The sequence below is a fragment of the Juglans microcarpa x Juglans regia genome, chromosome 1D, assembly GCF_004785595.1.
Source record: "Juglans microcarpa x Juglans regia isolate MS1-56 chromosome 1D, Jm3101_v1.0, whole genome shotgun sequence".
Taxonomy (NCBI): domain Eukaryota; kingdom Viridiplantae; phylum Streptophyta; class Magnoliopsida; order Fagales; family Juglandaceae; genus Juglans; species Juglans microcarpa x Juglans regia.
Genome location: NC_054594.1, coordinates 38106913 through 38121575, shown reverse-complemented (window position 1 = coordinate 38121575; position 14663 = coordinate 38106913). Strand labels below are relative to the sequence as shown.

The 14663-nt window shown below is 39.0% G+C and overlaps 1 protein-coding gene and 1 long non-coding RNA gene across 2 annotated transcripts; both read left to right on the top strand.

Annotated features, from left to right (window-relative positions):
- The first annotated feature begins 217 nt into the window (after positions 1–217).
- LOC121236755 lies at positions 218–1353 on the top strand. Its single transcript, XR_005934800.1, has 3 exons — positions 218–606; positions 693–772; positions 1322–1353. It is a non-coding gene; the product is annotated as an uncharacterized LOC121236755 (long non-coding RNA).
- Positions 1354–2375: 1022 nt separating this feature from the next.
- On the top strand, positions 2376–10446 carry LOC121247295 (ankyrin repeat-containing protein At5g02620-like). The gene is made up of 4 exons (XM_041145667.1): positions 2376–2390; positions 2511–2964; positions 5695–6278; positions 9829–10446. Exons 1-4 carry the CDS (start codon positions 2376–2378, stop codon positions 10444–10446), a joined length of 1671 nt encoding a protein of 556 aa, XP_041001601.1.
- The last annotated feature ends 4217 nt before the right edge of the window (positions 10447–14663 follow it).

The following is a 14663-nucleotide window of genomic DNA, read 5'->3' as shown; positions in this document are numbered from 1 at the left end:
TGTTCGGAAACAAGCAAATTCCCACCGCCTTTTTTTTTTTTTCCTTTAAACTGCAGCAGTCCACGTTCACCACTCCATACACATCTCTATCCTTCACTTTTTCGGCAACTGTCACAATTCTTAGACAACACGTATGCGTTAGACGTTGGTGTTCTTTCCTATAGTGTTGCCACCACTAGATTTTATCGGTGAAACAATTTCTTCATGTTGTTAACCAGCTAGCACCCGAGGCCAAGCAAAACAAATTGCACTGAACGCCATCCTCTGCACCGTAGCATCACCAACCTCATGCATGTTCATCTTTTCTTCGCTAGCATGACCTCCGTAAGCCAACCACCATAGCCCTCTGTCCATCAGCTCCGAGCAACTGGACGAGATTTCTCTCACACGGCAGAGGCCACCGACGCCACCACCCCTCCCCCATCTCTCGGAAAACCCAGCCGTTTATCCTCTGTTTTAGCTCCCGAAAACAGAGTACCGTCCCTGTTGGAATACCACAGACCGACGCCCTCTCAGCCACCGTGACCCTCCGAGTGCCACCGATGTTGCCCAGCTGCTATCATTACTCCTCCGTGTCGCTGCCGAAAGACTCCCCTTAACGCCTCTGTAAGTCACTGCCACCCCTCCGTCTCTCTCTCTCTCGGTATTAACTTCTTCCTCATGCCGTGATTACTCTCTCTCCATTCTCTCAGTGCACTGCCGTCGGGACAGCCACCTTCCACTCGCCCAGCCCGTCGCGCCTTGCCCCTCCACGCATATCTCGGTTTTAGTTGTAAGTCCGCCGCTGCACTTCAATTCATTTGTTTTTCATGTTTGTTGACTTATAGAGTTATATATTTAGTTGGGTAATTCTGTAACCCAATAGCAATGGAGTTATTACCGTTATGCCCTTTGATCATGTTTTCAAATCATAAGTACTACAGAAGCTATTGCATAGTTTGTCTACTAAATAAATAAAATTACATTATTACAATTGAGTTACAAATTGCATTCTTGTGTTTTAAAGTTTTAATATGTATTTGTAAATACTAAGTTTTCCATGTTTACGTAAATTATTTTGGTAAGTTAATTTTATTTGAAGTAAAGTTTTCTTCCAAAAGTAAATGATAATTTTGTAATTTTATTATGTTCTAGTTTATTAAATAAGTTAGAGTTTAATACTTTAGTTAGAGATTTAGTTGGAATTTGGGAAGTGTTAATATTTTGGGATTTCATGAATTTAGGTTTTTGAGGAATTAAAATGAGTTATTTTAGCATCTTAGGCTTAAATATCGAAATACGTGGATTAAAAATTTATGAAAGTTATGTGACTATTTTATAGGTGACGGTTAGTATCTGTTCAGCACTGTTGTGGAAAAATTCTATAAAGCTAAGAAATTCAGGTAAGAGGGATTCCTATGTTGCATTTTGCATAAAATAAAATTATCTGAGGTTGATTTTGGAAAATATGCATGTTTTGTTATAAAAAGAAATTTTGGAAACAACCTCAGTTATTTGTTCTGCATTATTCATGAAATTCTGTATAAGAAGAAAGTATTTTCGGTCATGACTGCTGTAGACATGAGCTATTTTGACATTTTGTTTCTGAACTATGTAAAAGAGAGCGAATATGAAATTTTGTGCGTAAATTATATTTTGTGATTTGGTTCTATTCTGTTTTGAAAGTGTTCTGTACTCTGATATGATATGATGTGATTTCTGAAATCTCTGGCATGACATTCTGTTTATGTTCTGACCTTACCATGGGTGTAAAACTGTGGCCTCTGTTTTGGGTTGGTACCAACTTTTCTGTTTCTGGTGCACCCACTTTGGAAACAAAATGGTTTTATGCGTGGTCTTTCCTATGTGCACACTTGGGGCTCCGAGATTAATAAGGGGAAGATTCACATTTTGTTTCTGCTCGGTTGGCCGTTGGGATTTGCACAACCCTACCACGGGGGTTAAACATGGAATTCTGTTCTGATATGATGTTTCAGTTATGCTATGCCAAAGGGATTTTGATTATGAATATTTATGAACTTTCGCTTTGATATTTTTGATAACATGTTCTGATTCTACATTCTGAAAATAAAAATATTTTGTTCTGCATACTAAACTTTGTAAATGCTCATGTTTGCATACTAGTATATGTTCTCTGCTTACTAAGTTGTTGATAACTTACCCCTATCTCCATAATATTTTCAGATAATTTTGATACATCAGCTGAAAGTCAGGGATAGGAAGTGCTAGCAAGTTTTGGTTGATCATAGAAGATTGAGTGCCTGAGGGTACAAGGATTTTTTTTTTTTTTGAAGAGTCTGTTTGGTAGTGTTGATATTTTATGTTGCTTTAATATTTTCAGTCATGGATATTTCTAAGCATTGATGAAAATGTTAATGTATATTATCCAGGTATTTTTGTTGTGTCCTTATGTAGGAACATGGATAATTGTGTTGAACAATAGGTTATTATGTTATAGAAACTCTGGTTTATTTTAGAAGGGTTATTGGAGATAATTTTGTTGATATGAGTTAACTCTCCGGATCTACGGGAATGGGGTGTTACAACTTTTGTGGCAAGCCAATGCTAATGATGAAATTCCTTTGCACATTGCAGCAAGATACGGACATACTGCCGTAATTAAATTCCTTCTTGAACGAGCAAATGATCATATCTCATGTCAAGACCTCGAGAGCGGGTTTAGATCGGCCAGAGAGATGCTGGGGATGATGAACAAAGAGAAAGACACGGCCTTGCACGAGGCAGTGCGCTACAATCATCTAGAGGCGGCGAAACTATTGATGGTAGAAGACCCAGAATTTTCATATTTTGCTAATGTTGCTGGTGAGACTCCGCTTTACATGGCCGCCGAGAGAATACTTCAGTCTCTGGTGTCCGAAATTATAAACACCTGCAAATCTCCAGCTTATAATGGCCACCTTGGTAGAACGGCTTTGCACGCTGCAGCATGTTGGGAGGAACCAGGTATTACTGCTTTTTTCAGCATTCTAGCCTCTACGGTTCAATCGGCTTATAGTAATGCTTAAATAGTAAATACAATAGGTTTATATTTTCGATTTTTTTATCATTTACTTCAGCTACTCTACTTCTAGTTTGTCTCTGGATCACCACTTGTTCCCAACACCTTTCGCAATTGAACTCATGGAATATACATTATAGGAAAATTGACACATTTTTATTTTCCTAAAGGCTGATAATTGACAATTTGGCGGTGTAATTAATGTTGGGTTTGCTCCTTTGGAGTCCCACATCGGTGGGAGAGAATTGAGGAGCAGGCCTCAAGGCCTATAAATAAGGTGCTTGGCCTCTTAGTTAATTACACCAAGTCATAAGCTTAATTAGTAACTTGTGACTCTAAAAAAAGTCATCTATTAGCTTTTTTTTGTAAAAGAAAAGAGGTGAGAGTTAAAGTTTTACTAGTGGAAAAGCTTTGTGGGTGTCATTTGGGGTGAGGAGAAAAATTGTGTGATTGTAATAATTTTTCACATAGTGTATTTTCTTCTCTGGGTCTGGTGGTTTTTTTCCTGTTTTTGGGAGTTTCCACGTAAATTCTTGTGTTGTTATTATTTCTCTGGTTTTCTTCATATTTCACCAAAAAGTGGATCCTGGGAGTGAATTTGGTAGGTCCAAATTTCTAACAAGTGGTATCAGAGCTACTAGGTTCTTTTTGGTGGTGGAGCTTTGGTGTGGTAGTGTGAATACGTACAGTCTAAGGAGGTTCTGTCTAGGAGATTGGTATTTAAGTGGTCCAGTGTGACCCTCCAATCTTTCCTGGGAACTTTGAAGTTCTATCTAGGAAAGAATAATCTTTCCTAGGAACTTACTTAGTGAGTACTATTCATTTCTACGGTAAAAATTCATCGAAGCAATGTTAGGAAGTAAGGCTTCAAATTCTATCAGATATGAGGTGGAGAAATTTGATGGAAGAATCAATTTTGGCTTGTGGCAAGTTCAAGTCAAGGATATTTTGATTCAATCAGGATTACACAAGGCGTTGAAGGGCAGACCAATCCCTGAAGTCAGCAGTGATACTAGCATGACTGATGAAACAAAGAGCAGATCTGTAATGAGCGATGAAGATTGGGAGGATCTGGATTTGAGAGCAGCAAGTGTGATACGTCTGTGCTTGGCCAAGAATGTTCTTGCAAATATTCATGGAATATCTACGGCAAAAGAACTCTGGGAAAAGCTCGAAGAGTTGTATCAAACAAAGGGCGTCTCAAATCGGGTGTACCTGAAGGAGCAGTTTCATACACTGCAGATGAGTGAAGGTACGACTATTTCAGATCATTTAAGTGTTCTTAATGGCATTGTCTCTGAGCTAGAATCTATTGGAGTTAAAATTGATGATGAGGATCAAGCCTTGAGGCTCATCTGGTCTCTTCCATCTTCCTATGAGCATATGAAGCCTATTTTGATACGTGGGAAGGAGAAAATAATTTTTTCAGAAGTTACCAGTAAACTCTTTTCTGAAGAGAGAAGACTAGGTGGTGGAAGAAATGGTTCACCTGGAAACTTAGCATTGGTAGTAGCTGGTAATGGGAAGAGGAAGAACTCCATGAAGATGAAAGTAGTCTGCTGGGCGTGTGGACAATCTGGGCACGTCAAAAAAAATTGTCCAAGAGCAGGAGCAAGTTCGGCAAGTGGCTCCAAGTCAGTAAATGGAGATACTGGTAATGAAACTAACGTTGTGTTTCTCTCCATGGAAGACGATGTCTGTTAAAGGGACATGTACATCCTCATGGCATGCCGCTAATTCCCAAAGTTGCCATGATAGAGGATGTGTTAATGTTAGTGGGTCCACAAGTTTGCACACATGCATTGGTTTGGCATTAATGCAGGGTGTGTGGTGGAAATTTATGTCGATGGCTGATGAACTTCCAGGAAAGCCAAACGTGGAAGTTGCACCATAATTTTTCAGCAAGGTTATTTTCGACATGGGCCGAAATTGAAATGCTTGGAATTGGTTTATTCTGAGTGGGTATGCTTTTATGGTGGAGCATGATAGCAAAAGCTATGAAGATCTTCATTGCAGTAGAGCGTGGCTGTGGGACCAGCCAAAGTCGCAAGGTGGAGATTGTTGGGTTTGCTCCTTTGGAGTCCCACATCGGTGGGAGAGAATTGAGGAGTAGGCCTCAAGGCCTATAAATAGGGTGCTTGGCCTCTTAGTTAATTACACCAAGTCATAATCTTAATTAGTAACTTGTGACTCTAAGAAAAGTCCTCTATTAGCTTTTTCTTGTAAAAAGAAAAGAGGTGAGAGTTAAAGTTTTACTAGTGGAAAAGCTTTGTGGGTGTCATTTGGGATGAGGAGAAAAATTGTGTGATTGTAATAATTTTTCACATAGTGTATTTTCTTCTCTGGGTCTGGTGGTTTTTTTCCTGTTTTTGAAAGTTTCCACGTAAATTCTTGTGTTGTTATTATTTCTCTGTTTTTCTTCATATTTCACCAAAAAGTGGATCCTGGGGGTGAATTTGGTAGGTCTAAATTTCTAACAATTAACGACGTTAATTATGAGTTTTCAAAAGAAAGTAGATCATCTAGATCAACCACATAATAACATTAACAATAACAAGTGACACGTACGGATTGAGATTTTATTCATGTTATGAATTTTGTTTTCTATCACGTAACAAGTCCTTGATGCTAATTAGTTTCAATTATGAAATGATCATTTGATTTATGTGTTTTAGAAGTGATCAAACTAATTCAAAAAATCGGAGGTATAAGTAAAGAAGCAGACCAGAAAGGTTGGACTCCGCTTCACTTGGCTGCACACTACAATAAAAATGAGTCAACAAAGCTGTTGCTGGAATACTATAGAGATGTAGCATACATGAAAGACACGGAGGGTAGGACTGCTCTTCACATTGCAGCTCATCGTGGTCATCATATGGTCATGGAAAAGATTATATCACACTGTCCGGATTGTTGTGAATTGGTTGACAACAGAGGCTGGAATGCACTCCACTTTGCTGCGGAGGGCCCAGTTCTAGATGATTTTGAAGGTTATCAACATATAAAACTGATCATTGGAGCCATCCTGGACAATAGGTCTCTCGGGAATCTTTTGAATCAAAAGGACGCCGACGGGAATACACCTTTACATCATTTTCTCCGACGTTCTTCCTATTGGCTCGACACCAATGATCATCGGCATACGAATGGCATAGACAATCTCTTCTTTGACCCTAGAGTCGATCAGATGGCCTTCAACAATGAAAACCTTCATGCTTGGGAAATCGCTTTAACCGCGGCAGACGTATCAACCCGAAAGGTAACATATATAATCTTTTTAATTTTCATAACCCAAAAATTGTGAGATTTTAATTGGGTTCGATGTATCTTGACTGCCCTCCAGGTTTTGAAGTCTTTTAGTAGAAATCATGTATCTCTTGTTATGCCTTCTGTCTCCCAATTATTTGCATGCTTTATGTGGTTGATTGATGCATGAGATGGCATTTGAGGAGTCACTTTCAATGATGATTTTTTTGATCTGCTGTGAATGTGCTTCTTGAACTCCTATGAAAGCTGCCTTGATTGGGATTAGTGCTGCTTATGAATCTGGTTATCACAAATCTCATGGATCTATTATGTGATCTGCAAACTGTTGTTGATGTGCTGCCTTCTTTTCTCTAACTGCTACATCAAATGTTATTGAAAACATATATTCTGGTGAAGGTGGGATCCATTTGGGGGTGATTTTAGCAATTTTCCATGTCCAAGCTTTGCAATGTTCTTTGTAGGTTTCTATGGTCCTTTTGACTAACTGCTCAATGGTTGGAGTTGTGATATTGTGGATTATCTTATTTCTAGTGAACCAAAGGTTGTCCATTACTAGAACAACAAATATCTGGAAGTGATAAGATTCACTGGTCGGCAGATTTAGGTTGCTTGTAGGGTTCAAAATCATATTCAAATAGGACAAAGTTTCTAATCTTCTGTGAAGGAAATACAATTGCTTAACAAAGACCTAGTTGGCAAAATGTCGTTTAAGGCTTTCCAATGGAATAATTGTAAACTATCTTGCATTTTTAAAGGCCATAGTGTTTTCAAATCAGGCCAGGGAAGAATGAGTGGCATTGTGACCATTTGATTGGAGAGTAATTGTAGCATAAGCATACTTAACAGAGAATTTACCCGAAGAATGATGAATCCATTTAAGGGTGTCTGGTTGGTTATGGAAATGATACTGATTGAGGTGAATTTTTTGGATTTCAGCAACTAATTCTTGTAAGAAAAGAGCCTGGAGAACAAGAGTATTCCATCTCCTAGGTTCCTCCAACATTAGTTCTGAAACTCTCAATTAAGGGTCTTGCAGTGTATAAGAGGACTGTGGTGTTGGGGTTGATGAAATTAATGTGGGAACCCACGGGTCAGAACAAATTTTGGTATCAACTTTGCTGTTAATCTAGAAGTAGACACTATAAGCTATGAAATTTTTTTGTTTCATCATACATTTCCAGAATCTGGAGTCAGTGGGTTTTGATGTAGCAAAATGCCAAGAGGAGTTTTTCAAGTATTTTTTAGACAATGCGCATATACAGATGATGTTTTTCCCACTAATCAGATGCTAACCTAATTTGCTCGGCAAGGCTTTTCTAAAGTTAGCCACTAATCTAATACCAAGACCACTTATTGACCTGAATTTGCAGATGGAGTTCCAAGATTCTGGAGTGCAATTATGAATTTTGTTATAATCAAAACCCTACCAGAATCTCATTAAGGCCTTGTCAATCTTCGTGGAGATATTTTTTTTGGATCCAAATGGTGGACATAGTCTAGGAAGGTATGGCACAAGCAATTGATTTTATGAGTGTTGTTCCACCAATTTGTGATAAGAGTTTTGTTTTCTATCCAGCTAATTTACTATGGATTTTTTCTAAAATCTCTTTAAAGTGATGTTGAGTTGAGGAGACAAAGTTGAGAGGAAGGCCAAGGTATATGATCTTAGCAGGTGAAATTTTGAGATTGAGGATTTCTCTTACTTCCTTAGTGATGGATGGTCTACTATTTCTACTAAATTGGATGGAGCATTTGGTTGTGCAAATTTTTTGACTTGAACAGGAGGAGTACAGTTCAAGAAAGTCAGAGTAAGCTTGAGCATTTTGGACTGTAGCTGAACTAAAAAAGATGAGATCATTTGCAAAAAGCAAATGAGAGAGAAACGGTCCATTTTTACTAATTCTAATACCCTTTACATTTCCTAGTTGTTCCCTTTTGCAAATGAGCATTGAGAGGACTTCACTCCCTAGGATGAAAACAAAAGAAGATAGGGATCTACTTGCCTTTGTCCTTTTGATGGGTGAAATAAACTATGTGGTTTCCCATTGGTCACTACCAAATAGGAGACTGTGGTGATGCGTTCCTTAATCCAATTGATCCAAGTGTGATGATAACCAAGGCTAGAAAGGATGGCAATCAAAAAGTCTCATTCCATGAAATCGAAAGCTTTCTCCATGTCTATCTTAATAGTCATAAGTCCTTGTCTCCCCTTTTTGTTTTTCAACACACGAAAGACTTCATGTGCGAAGTTGGTATTTTCTTGGATAACTTTTCATGGGAGAAAGGCAGTTTGGTAAGGAGAGATGAATTTATGCATGACCTATTTTAGTCTATTGGAGAGAATTTTTGCAATGATTTTATAACATACATTTGAGAGACTGATTGGTCTAAATTGATAAAATGTGCTTGGGGAATCAGTTTTTGGAATTAGGAATATATGAGTGTGATTCATCTCTTTTAAAAGATGGCCAGAAATGAAAAAGCTTTTTATGACAGTATTAAGATCATCTTTCACTATGTTCTAGTACTGCTTATAAAAAAAAAAAAAAAAAAAGCCTGTGAATCCACCAGTAACTGGGGATTTTGAGGAGGAGATTTGTTTGATGGTGGAGAGTATTTCATCATCAAAAGGAATTTCATAGAGAAGGGTGTTGCCTGATTCAGTTATCTTGTCACGAAACAGATTATCTAAATCCTTAGGAATGGGAGGAAAAGAAGACTGAAAGATTGTTTTGAAATGGTCAAGAAACATTGATTGAATGTCCAGGGGATTGGAATCCCATTTATTTGAAAAGTTTTTGAAACAATTGATATCATTCATTCTTCTTCGCATGGTGCATGACATGTGAAAAAAATTTGTGTTCAAATCAGTGGTGGTAAGCCATTGTATTCTGGATTTTTTACGCCACAAGATTTCCTCTCTTTTTAATTGTTCATTAAGATAATCCCTAATAATATCCTCTTGATAAGAAGAATTGCTAGAAGGGAATTGATATTGAAGTTGAGTTAGCTGAGTGGACAAATTTTTTATGCATATGTCCCCAAAAGAGTTAACATTCCATATTTTGAGTGCTTTTTTCACTAGTCTGAGTTTTTGAGTAAGAATAAAAGGTGGGGAACCATTGAATTGGAGATCCCAAGCACTTTTTTCCACTGAATAATATTGGCAGTATTACAAGGTGTTAAGACATGTGGACTACTAGTTTCACAAACTGATTTACAAAAATAAAACTCACATATATATTAATATGGTTAAATGTGATATTTAAAAATAAAAAGAGTTTTACAATCTAACTAGCATATTATATCAAGTCCTATCAATTTGTACAATTATTTTTATAAAATTTCTTAGTAAAATACGCATTCTTTATCTGTTAAAAGATTGAAAAATAACATTTCTCTATTTACTAATTTGAAATGCTCAAAATTCGGCGCAATCAATATTCTTCACAGAGTTTGGATATATTCAAGGAAGTGGAAGTATCTTTTACACCAAATGGAATAGTACCAGAAGTCGATGAAAAACTAGAAAAATTAAGAAGGAAGAGAAGGAGAATAGGAAGAAGGCAGAGGAGAAGAAGAGGGAGGATGCAAAGAAGAGGATGAAGGATATTGTAGAGAAGAGGGAGGAGGAGTATGATCAGTTGATGAAGGAGGACATAATAAAAGCTGCATATAGTCATTTGGTAGTGGCTGCACTAATTACAACTGTGACATTTGCAGCAGGTATTACCATGCCTGGGGGTTTCGTTGGTGGAGGTGAAAAATCACAACCAGCTGGCTCTGCGATTTTGAGGACAAGTGCTGCTTTCAAGGCATTCGTTATTACAGATGTCCTAGCCATGGTACTATCTACTTCTGCTATATTTATCCACATGTTCCTAGCATTTACACCTCCAAGAAGTTATCTCTCTGATGCGCGCATCTCTTTTCATCGACTAGCCTTTTTAATCCTTCTTTCATCCATGATACCAATGGTGCTGGCATTTATCACAGGCACGTATGCTGTCTTAGCACATTCCTTCGATGTTGCCATTCCCGCTTGTATCATTGGCTTATCCTTGTTCCCTATGGTCATTTTTATATTCAAACGATTCTTGACTATAGCCGATCACCAGGCCTTAAAGGGCAGGCGGCATGATTCCTTGAGTTTAGAATGATAAATCTCATTGTATGTATAAAGCACTCAAAATATTAAACAATATATTTGATAAAGCCAATGGCCATCATGATTATAAGCATATTATATTAAAAGTAATTGTGGTATATGCATGGAGTACGTACTAAAGAGATAAATCTGAAAATATCAACTCTACAATACCGTAGAGTGATGATCGTGTATTGTATATATATCGTGGTTTGTTACAAGAGTTCGATAAGATAAATATTGAAAGATAAAGCAGTTACAGAAGCCTAGGATAAGGTTAAGATGATAAGGCTGGTGGTGATGGACAACCAATGGACTCTGAGTGTTCAATATTCCCCCTCAAGCTGAACGGTACTGGAAGAACGTTGAGCTTGCTCCTGAGAGAGTTGAAACGTTGAGATGACAGCGGCTTTGTGAGGACATCGGCAAGATGATCTTTGCTGGAGATGAAGCGCACATCTAAGGCCTTGCGTTGGACTTATTCTCGTACAAAATGATAGTCAATTTCGATATGCTTCATACGGGCATGAAACACTGGATTAGCCGCGACATATGTAGCACCCACATTATCACACCAAAGAGTGGGTGGATGAGAGAGAGAGATGCCCATCTCGCGAAGGAAAGACTGAACCCAAATGGACTCAGCAGTAGCATTGGCGACAGCTTTGTATTCGGCCTCAGTACTGGATCTAGTAACTGTAGGTTGTTTCTTGGAGCCCCAAGAAATAAGATTGGGGCCAAGAAAGACACAATAGGCACATGTGGATTTGCAATCATCTGCACAGCCGGCCCAGTCGGCATCAGAATAGATAGAGAGCTGAGAGGTAGACCCACGGCATAGAAGAAGACCATGATCAATTGTATTCTTGAGATAACGCAAGATTCGTTTGGCTGCCGCCCAATGAGAAATGGAAGGATGATGCATGAATTGACAAACTTTGTTGACGGCGAAAGAAATATCTGGTCTCGTTAAGGACAAATACTGTAAGGCGTCAACTATGCTCCGATATAGATGAGGATCATGAAAGGTAGTGCTGTCAAATTTGGAGAGTGAAGTGGATGTGGACATAGGCGATGAGACCGGTTTGGCTTCAGACATGTTCGTTCGCTCCAATAGATTAAAAATGTACCTACGCTGAGATAAGAAAAGGCCATCTAGCACTTTGGTAGTTTCCACACCCAGAAAATAATTGAGTTCACCAAGATCCTTGAGAGAAAAATCATGATCTAAAGCACGGATAAAAGATTCAACAGAGCTTGCATGTGACCCGGTGATGATAATGTCGTCAACATAAATAAGAACAAATAGATGAACACCACCCTCATTATAAATAAATAGAGAGGAATCCGATTTGGAATTCAAAAAACCAAAGGAAACAAGTTTCTCATAGAGTCGAGAATACCAGGCGCGAGGTGCTTGTTTCAAGCCATAGATTGCCTTGTGCAGACGACAAACATGGTCGGAAAATTAAGAGTGCTCATAACCAGGCGGTTGAGCTATGGAAACTTCCTCGAATAAGAGGCCATAGAGAAAGGTATTGTTCACATCAATTTGGCGAAGGGGCCAACCATGAGAGATAGCATAGGAGAGAACCGCCCTAATGGAAGCCGGTTTGACTACAGGGCTGAAGGTGTCAGAGTAGTCAATACTTGGTTGTTGATGATAGCCCTTAGCAAAAGGCGAGCTTTACGCCAATTGAGAGTCCCATCCGAGTTTAATTTAGACCGAAATACCCACTTGTTTCCCACAACATTCATGTCTGGACGTCGAGGAACAAAAGACCAAGTGCCATTTTTCATGAGTGCCGATAACTCTTGGTCCATGGCATGGCGCTACTCTTTGTATTTTGCAGCCTCAGTATAACATGTAGGCTCGTCCGGAATGTCCACTTTCTCCGTAAACAAGGCCTTAGGAAGAGGATACTTGATGGTCCCATCATAAATTTTTTCGGTTTGAATGTGCCAACTTGTGAGCGTGCGGTCATTGGACGAGCTCGATGAGCGGGTGAGAGCACCACATCAAGACTAGGAGGGAGTAGTGACCGAATGGACGTGGGAGATTTGGTAGTCGATGAGGATGAGATAGAATGAGGTATGGGTGAGTTGAATTTTGATGGGAGACACACGTGGAGAAATAGAATTGGATGAAGTTGTATTTGATTTTGAATGATCTGTAGAGAAAGGAGCAGTCGGCTGTGAGGATAATGCACATTGGGGATGAGGTAGGATGGGATACGGGTGAATTGAATTTTGAGTGAGATAAGGGAGAGTCGGTGGGAGACGCGTGGAGAGGTAGAACTAGATGAAGACGTGTTGGATTTGGAATGATCGGGAGAGATAAGAATAGTTGGTTGTGAGAATATTGGACGTTGGGATGGGGTAGAATGATATACGGGTGAATTAATTTTTGAATGAGATGAGGATAAAGATAACGGATTTGAATTGAATTTTGAATTGAATTTTGAGGGTGAGTTGGTAATTGACTTGGATAAGGATGAGGTAAGCTTGGAGTGATCTTGTAGTTGACTAACCGAATGAGACTCATTGGAATTCGAAAATAACCTGGAGTTATCTGAAGGGAGATCTATAGAAGTAAGAGATAATGTCTTAGGTAGATGGACTCGTGGCGATGAAATAGGAGAAGACGGGACAACGTGTTGGACGGTGAGGTGGAATACGGAAATTTGTGATCATCAAACAAAACGTGGAGACGAAGACACGGTTTGACTGAGGATCGAAACACTTGAATCCCCGATGAGAGATGGGTTGGCTTGGAGAGATGATTCTACAGCTTCAAACATTTAAAGTGTGCCGCAGGATCTACCAGTGCAACAAGATCCGAAGGGAGATGGGCTGACTATATTGCCTGCGGGTTGTGAGCTTGCTATCCAGGAAGTGGAGGTAGATGGCTTTTGGCTTGTGCATCCAGTGCAAGCAGATGGTGAGGGTGGGGTGAGTTCAAATGATCGGGTAGTGCAGGTTACCTCTGTAGGGATTCCTGTGGCAGATGAGGAGATAGTGATAGAGGAAGGAGATGGTCTTGAATGCGAGTTGGACCTGAACCTTAATTTGGAAGAAATTCAATCTGAATATGAAGTTGACAGGGACAATTTGAAGGTAGATATGCAAAAAGATTACAAGACAAATTCGGAAGTGATAAGCAATAACGTTGGTATGGTAAAAAAAAGGAGTTCTTCTAGGGCTGTGATCCGTCCCTCTAAATTTAATCTATGATTAGTCTAATCATTTTTTGGAATTTAAGGGGAATTGGCACCTCACAGTTGAGATTGCGAAAGATTATTAAAAAATACAAGCCTAATATTTTGGCTCTGGCGGAACCTTTTTTGTTGGAGGACAGAATTCCTAACCTCTTGAGTAAGTTTAAATGTGATTATTATCTTACTAATGAAGCGTCTGGTGGTAAAATTTGGCTTTTGTGGAACTCGGTGGTAAATGTGCAATTGTTGACTAGTTCCAATCAATATTTGTCAGTGAAAGTGGAGGAGAATGGGTATAGTTTTATCCTAACTGTTGTGTATGCTAAATGTAATCATCTTGAGAGGAAGACTCTTTGGGAGGACTTGGAGGCTAGTGGTAGTGGTCTAGTCTCATGAGTTCTTTGTGGTGACTTTAATATTTTTAAGGAGGATTCTGAAAGAAGAGGTGGACATCCTCGTCAGTTTGCTGCGATGGCAGATTTCAACCTGTTTACTCAGAATTGTGGATTAATGGAGATGTTTCACAAAGGTCCAAGCATGATGTGGTGTAATGGGCAAAGCGGTTTGGCAAGGAGTTGGGCCAGGTTAGACCGTTGTTTTATTGATTCTAACTTTCTCAACTATTTTTCAAATGTGTTTTATCAGGTCTTAGCTTGCACTACGTCAGATCATTCTCCGCTGGTGATCCAAATGGAAGAAGATCCTTTCAGGTATGGTCCCAGTCCCTTTAAATTTCAATTTATGTGGACTGATTATATTGATTTTATTAATCTTGTGAAGGGCGTGTGGAAGCAAGAGAGTCTGGATTTTGGGCTTAATAAAATAGCTTTTAAATTGAAAATGGTTAAGGTGGTTTTAAAAGAGTGGAACAAGAGTGTTTTTGGCAGGACCAATGTCATTATTGAGGAGTTAGAGCAACGTATTGAGAGATTGGAAATCAGTCTTCAAAGCTGTTTTAACCCTGAGGATGACAATGATCTTATAGTGGCTAGGTTGGAATTATCGACCTGGA